The sequence below is a fragment of the Pyxicephalus adspersus genome, chromosome 5 (genome assembly GCF_032062135.1).
Source record: "Pyxicephalus adspersus chromosome 5, UCB_Pads_2.0, whole genome shotgun sequence".
NCBI classification, from domain to species: domain Eukaryota; kingdom Metazoa; phylum Chordata; class Amphibia; order Anura; family Pyxicephalidae; genus Pyxicephalus; species Pyxicephalus adspersus.
Genome location: NC_092862.1, coordinates 19,657,478 through 19,665,146, shown reverse-complemented (window position 1 = coordinate 19,665,146; position 7,669 = coordinate 19,657,478). Strand labels below are relative to the sequence as shown.

Genomic DNA, 7,669 nt, shown 5'->3' with positions numbered 1-7,669 from the left:
GCTGAAGGACTGAGAAAGTAAGGACTGAGAAAGTAAAGCTCATAAAACTTCCTGAAAAGATTGAACTGCAACCTTAACTGCATGACACAGCTTTTCTGTGGTTGAAGTTGAAACTTTTGTCAACACAACAAATGCAGGGTTACTGTGTATGGAAGGGGGAACAGTATGAACAACAAAAGGGCCAAGCTGGGAGCCTTTTAAAACTGCAACTTTGAAAGAGGCCCTAAGATAAAAAGTTAGGAAAAGGCTGCTTTAAAAGCTACTGAATTTACCAGAATCAGGATAGCTTAATCATGCTTTTGCTCAGAAAAGCTCTATATACTATAGCCATCCACTTATCCTAGAACGTTTCTTATTCCAGATAGAACACATTTGACCATGAAAGTACCTCACTATTATCATCAGAATAGAGCAGAAATCGGATTGGTTCATATAGCCAACACCATTTCTGGTACAATATTCACTCTCTACCTGAACTTCACCATGAACTCAGAAGACATTGACCTTTAGTAGAAGGAATCCTCACTAGCTAAATAAACTGACATTCCTTTACCACAGTAAACGGTTACCTGAGTAATGTGTCAAGGCCACCTTCATTCAAGCGTACATTTTAACCAGTCCGCAACACAATACCCTCTCTTTCAAAACAGCGAGCAGATACTGCAAATATTGGTCTACTTACTAATGCAGTTCACCTTTTATTTACATGAGGGCATTCTGTATATCGTGATCTGTACTCAGCACTACCCATGTATATTTAAATTGACTTTTTTGTAGATCTATTATGAATTAGTAGAGGACAAAGCTTGGGGGTCCCATGGGGGCCCCTGTTGACTGAGAAGAGTCTGGGGGGGGGGGTTTGTGCCCACCGGCCAGAGCCACAGACCATGTCTCCGGTATGCATCAAAGGTTGGTTGGGGAGGGTGGTTGTGTTTCTGGACTGAGCCTGCGGATAGGAGAGTGGCCGAGTTCTGGCATCATGACGTAACACTGGGGGAAGTTTCTTACCCTTTGAGTGACACATGGCTCCCCAGGCATGCGCGGTCCCTGGTCTGTAAATTTAGTGGTCCGTGGCATCCAACAGGTTGGGGACCACTGCTTTAAAGTAAGATAACAGACTGTTGATACAGAGAACATCCGATTGCCTCATGAAATCAGAAAGGAAGTTTCCCCCTGTGGGAGCAATTTGTACCTGCGTTTATAAGGGTTTTTTGACTCCCTCTGGATCATCTATGACTAAAGGTTTTTGTCCCCTAGTGGTTGAACCTGATGGGCTTTTTTCAACCTAGGTAAAGTTAACCTTAGACCTTTACACTGTCACCAATCACTAGTTATCAAAGCCAGTTGCATACTTCCTAGAAGGCTCCACTTTACAGAGGCACCAAGTACCAACCGTAGGAACACTACAAGTTGATCATACTGCAATGACACAAACTCGAAAAAGAACACATAAAAAACAAAAAAAAGTAAATTTAATGTTCATACATAAAACATTTGGTCAGTTTAACTGACTACACAGAACATACAGGACTTGAAACATGCTTGTAAAATGCATTTAGCAAAGTGTTTCAATTTAATAAATAGCATACAGACACAAACACAATGTTTTCATAATTAAATGTTCAGTATACTCCATAAAAGAAACAAAAAAAAAATGCAAAAAAAAATCCCCCCCTCCCAAAACCAATAAATAACAGCAGAAAAAAATATTTTCCGATGTAATGTAAGTTCGTATTACATTGTGAATTTAACATTACAAAAATATAGAAAAACACAAATAGTGTGAAAAAGTTTCAGAGCAGGCACAAGTCTACAAAAAAAAAAATTGGTTATTAGTTTAAGCAAAACTGCCCATAGCAAAAAGCGTAATCCACCTGAATAGATCGGAGTAAGCGCATAGTGTTTTGTTAGTGCATGTATATAGCAATATACACACCATGATTCACAAAACTGTGCAAGTACTAAACATCACTAAATTAAAATTAGAAAATAAATAAGCTCTGCTTTGTCGTACCAAGTGTACCCTAATTTATGAAGCAACGCTTCCTGCAATTGCAACCCTCGGTCAGGCAGTAATTGAAAAGTGTAAAGTTTTAACCCAATCAATACAGGAAACAAAAATGCCCGATTACAAATGTACTAGGAAAATGCATAGTATTACTTTTCTTGTCCAAACACTGATGTACTCAGGAAGGAGGGGAGTTTGGTAAAAACGTTAAATTTTAAAAGAGCACGACCACATTTACATCGTAGACCCCGTGGAGGACCATTTGTCTTCCTGGCAATACAAAGCAACCTGCACCTAAATAAAGGCTGAGGTATAAGAGAACCACCCACAAGCAGCCTAATTCAAAGACCCAAAGGGGCTGATAAGAGAACCACCCACAAGCAGCCTAATTCAGAGACCCAAAGGGGCTGATAAGAGAACCACCCACAAGCAGCCTAATTCAGAGACCCAAAGGGGCTGTTTAGCTAGCCTAAGGATTTGGTATTTGTGGCCACAAAGAGCTCTCCCAGGCAGTGCAGTCCAGTCTGGCACCACAGGACCCCTGATCTTTGTTCAGATGGAAGGTTGAAGTAGGCAGTACCACAAAGGTTCACCACTTTGTAAACATTAAAGCACCACCAAGGCCCCTGATTAATGCCAAATCAATCAAAAGCCATTAAAATTTATTACTGCAGGTGTTACCAGCAGTGGGATTGATTTTTTGCCTCCCTGCAGAATTACAGGTTAACTCCTGCTGAATGTTTACATAGACTTGAATAGAAATGAATTCCAGACACCTGCCAAGTGTTTTACACAATTCAAAAGAATTTCAGTGAACAAATGATTTACTTTGTTACCTATAACCCTTCATTTCTCTAGTTAGGTGAAATGCAATGCTAAAAAAAAAATCTTTTTAAGCATTTGATTAAGCCTAAAAAAACTGCCTAGTGCCATTGCTGGTGGCCTAGAGGTTGAAATTGGGACCCTGGTATCTGTAACTGCACAAGAAAATCAACCATCTGTCTGAACACAGCTGTACAGGTTTAGTCCCACCTCCAGCAAGTGTTTTATCTTTTCCTAAAAGATAAATTCATATCTGCGCTCATTTTTATTTGTATATGTTAAAGCTGCATGGGGGTTCAGCTTTTAAATTAATACAAATGTGCAGGTTTACATATGAAATAATTATACAGGTCATCTTATGGAGCTAAACTTTGCTCAAGTGTTACTGCCCGAGTAGCTGTGTCCAGCCCCAAACGCACTACAAATTCCCAACAACTGACAGGCCCCTGAATCCCATGGCAAAGAGTTAGGTGATGAAATATATAAATAAAGTAATCCTATGCAAATATACAAGTTAAGACTGACTATTCTGATCTGTCACAGCTAAAAAGGAATTATGTGCAGTTATCCATAGCAACCAGCAGTCTCTATTATATATATATTATATGCACAGTACGATCTATTTGCCCATTGGGATATGCTTCAGGACTGAGCCCACCCAATCATTCCATAGAGTGTGGTAAAAGTACAAACATCCCAAATACAGTAAATACTGTACAGTAAATCTAATGCACAGCTGCGGCTCTTGCTGGATAGTAAACCTTTCACTGCCTCCATCGGCCCCGGTAAACCAATCATGGGACATTACCTCTGTTGACCCTTCTTTCTGGAAACACTTGTTGTCTGGCCGTCATACTGATCCTCTAGCTTAGATAATTAAGTTACTGACCCTGAGCAAATATGCAGACAAGGACTTTTTGACTTGACCGTATATAGGTTCCTGGTCAGAAAATTGGAAACTACTAAAGCCAGAGGTTCAGCAGAACACACAGTGTTTGCAGAGGACAGGCTGTGACTGCAGGATCAATTCACCATATTGCAGGAGCGAATTAGCAGCATTCTTTGTTTTACTTTATGAGATGAAAATGTTTAGTTCGTCAACATTTATCACAGACATAGAATAGATATTGGCGAGGCAATGCTACTTTATTTGCACCACAGTGACAGGGAAAGACTATCAGAATGCAGCAGATTCATTAGCCTGTAAAGTTGGTGAGCTAGTATATTGATAAATCTTGTCTGGCTCACTGCTTTCCTGGATGGACAGCACTGCGTCTGCTGCCAAATCCTCCCACTATGATCTGCAGTGTCTAGGAGGGGGGCATGTGGGATACAAATTATGGAAGATTTGTATTGCTGCATGCTTGAAGAATAGGTCAATAGTAAACTATAAAAGCAACAAGTGGAGAAGTTTACCAGAGAAACCCAAGCAGAAATAGATCATCACATGGGGGGATTACAGAAGTAGGCCTTATTTTATTTGCAGTCTGACCTCATTACTACCCACATCAATTTAAGCTTTTTTGGGTGGAGGTCTTCTACAAAAGACCTGAGCCTAGCAATACATAGGGCTGCTTTTGCATAAGAGCAGTTTCAGACATGCCTTGGTTGGGCGACCCTTGACGGCTGGTACCTTGCCAGCCGCTTCAAAACTCACACAGCAGCATTCTCAAACACTCTGCAGATTTGAGAGCAGGCGACAATGGGCAGTAGTACTGGTACCACGCACTGCTTCCCTATTCTTTCCTTATGGAGCTCCCACAGGGATATACTACCATGTAGCGTTTCCCAACAGGCAGCAGTTCCTGGCATAAAAGCAGTAAAACTCACCTCGACCTCACCTCAAGGGTGAGCATAAAAAAATAATAATAAAAATACTAAAATATAATCTAAAGGATTAAAAAGTAAACATGCTTGTTACATTTTTATACAAAACAATACTTCACAAATGAAATGAAAATACCATACCAGGCCCTATTCACAAGTGTCTGAGGAATGAATAGTTCTTGTTGCTCCTCCCTATTATGCCAGGGCAATATGAATGAGCCTTATAGGTTGCTGTGATAAACAAAAACATTTCTTCCTACAGACACTTTTAGGTGACCCATTTCTTTTTAAATATCCCCTAAATTCCTGTTTTAAGTGGCCTCCTAATAAAAAAAAGGGTTGTGTGGGAAAGGAACTTGCCCATATAGCTATTAAAGTGCACCAGTCACCCGCACTGACAAAAACTTTGTGCATTGAATCAGATGATAAATGCAATTTGATTATTCCATGGGAATTAGTTACTAAGGAGGTCAGTAGCAATTTGGATATCTTAATATTGAGTAATATTAAAAAGAAATGGTTTAATTAACATAATGGGTCTGGGGAAGTTTTAACCCATGACCTGCAGTTTTAATGTACATACCTATTAAATAGAAAATTTAGCTTCACATTTTTCCAGCATGGATGGAGTGACCCACACACCTCAATTTAGGTAATTTAGTGTACATTATAGTGTAGGCTACAATAGTACATTTCAGGCAACAAGCAATGCCTGTGCATACCTTTGAGTGACCCTCTGCATCTGGTCCCTAGGACCCTGGGCTACTGCAAAAGCAGAACTCTGGGTTAAGCAAACAAGTAAATCTCGCTGTGCCCTTTGTATATTTCACAAATCCGTGCAGTATTTCAGTGTGACACTTTGCCTTCGTGTAGTAAGAGAGCCTTCTGGGTCCTACATGATATGTGCATTACAGGCATGATGTTACCGCTACATTTTTAAAAACAGTATTGCAAAGGAATTTGGGGCACACAAAGTGAATTGATATCCTTTGTGGCTATTGAGGAAAATAAATTGAACTTTTGTTCCAGAAATTCTGAATTAATACATTAAAGAAAAAAAGTCTTAGAACTACTGTAATGTTAAGACCTGATACCCCTGCCCAGTTATTTCTTTTGGACCCCAACTATGATAGGTAACTTTCCTGGAGGTCAGAAATGCATTAGTGGGGGCTTACCCAGCTTTCAGGTATCTTGCTAAATTGGATTCATATACTGTGTTACTCTTCAGATGGATGAAACCACCATGTGTATATAAACATATAAAGCAAAGTCAATATGTTCCAGAAAAAAATAAACCAAAAAAAACCTAAATCTGAATCAAATTGTTCATGTCTACTACCAATATTATTACGGCACAAGGTGCTGAAGTAACCAGTTCCCCAGGAACAGATAGGATGTAAATGACAAAATGCTTGCCTGCGCTGTTTGCAGATGATGGGCCCACTTTAACACAACCAATCATTTTGTAGCATACACTATAGAAGAACTGTACACCGCGCCAAGGACTCACGGACCATCCACCTATATTTCTGCGGACAAAACATTTCACTGTAATAACCAGAAGTGCCATGAAGCAGAACTCGTGCCTGGGGTAGCTCGCTGCCGCCTGAACTTTCCAGGCTCTTATTTGTTTCTGTGAAGTACAAAACAGTGACTAGATATTGCTCCAAACATACATCGACCAGTGCCGTTCTCACGTGCCTAGCAGAGAAGCAAGGCCTCATCATCGCTCGCTTCATTCTTCAGCACGGCTTCCAAGCAGGTGTCTGGAATCTGAGCAGTGTGCACAATTCCACAACATTCACATGGGCCATCACGGCTGCATGGCCTAACCCCCTGAGGCGTTGGGCTGTGCTGTGCAATTCCTTGCCCCTGCTCAGGAGCAAGATCGAGTAAGGGTCTAGTGCAGTCATTAAGATCAAAGTCTAAGGAGGGGATTAGCATCTCTACATCATCGTCATCATCCCGCCCAACGCCACTGCTGTCGAGCTGCCTCAAGGGGCTTTGGTTCTGGCCTGCAGAGCTTGACCTCCCAAGAGTAATTCGTACCCAGCGCAAACCTTGAGTCATTCTACTTAGTGCACTGCTGAGTTGCTGGCGAGCTGGGCTAACGACAGTGAGTTCTGGCAATTGCGTGTCCTGTCTGCTATCTGCTGAGCTGCTGCTGCTGGAGGCTGGAGTCGCCGAGCTCCCACTTCCATTTACTGAAGCCTCTACGGCAGAAGCAGGAGGAGTTTTCTGAGGCAGTGGGGCAGCGACACCACCAACTGCTCCTTGAGCATCCCTCCTGTCATGGTCTCCATCATTGTCATCAGACTCCACAGAGAAGAGTCCTCTGTGTGTACCTCCCCGATCATCTCTGCTACTGCCACGGCTTGAAGAGCTGTCCCCGTCAGCTGATGCCAAGGCCAGAGATCCTGAGCTGCGTGATCGCACAAAATTGTAAATTCTGTTCCAAATGTTGCTTGATCGTCTTGTGATTGGGAGTCTGATTGATGTGAAACCCAGTTGTGATCGGACGGCTAGTCTTAAATTTTCCAAAACTGAGGCCTGCAACATAAAAGGAAAAATTTATAAAATTAATCACTAACACTATTCAGCTGACATAAATGGTTAATTTAAAGATGGACTGTATAAGCCAAATATATACAGACAAAATACATATTGGAGCGGTTCACCCACCAAATGATTTGTATGCCTGTTCATCCAATGCTAAGATTTACACAACCCAGGCTGGAAGGGAAGTCCAGATTATTCCAAGATGCAATTAAATAACATTTAAATGTCTTCACAAACCTTTGACTAGCAAGTAAAAGTGGATCTCTGTCTAGCATAGTCGTCACTTTGCTCTCTCCTATCACCATGTACCTTGTTATCTCACTGCAGGACAACTTACTGGTTTCTTGTGGTGCTTCTCCCTTTCCCAACCTGAGCTCTGCTGGACCAGGTGGGTACCAGGTCACATTTAGCTACTTGGAAAACTAAACAAAAAAAAACAAACAAACAAAAAAG

The 7,669-nt window shown here is 41.3% G+C and overlaps 1 protein-coding gene across 3 annotated transcripts in view; it reads right to left on the bottom strand.

The window, feature by feature from the left end:
* Window positions 1-1,450: 1,450 nt before the first annotated feature.
* Window positions 1,451-7,669, bottom strand: part of LRP12 (LDL receptor related protein 12) — a 46,851-nt gene continuing 40,632 nt past the window's right edge. For 2 of the 3 annotated variants that reach the window (XM_072410746.1, XM_072410747.1), the window contains exon 8: window positions 1,451-7,207. In XM_072410746.1, coding sequence (XP_072266847.1) covers window positions 6,359-7,207 — 849 coding nt within the window. In that variant the 3' untranslated portion in view covers window positions 1,451-6,358. The remainder of the gene's footprint in view (window positions 7,208-7,669) is intronic. The other variant, XR_011920762.1, reaches the window with a different exon arrangement.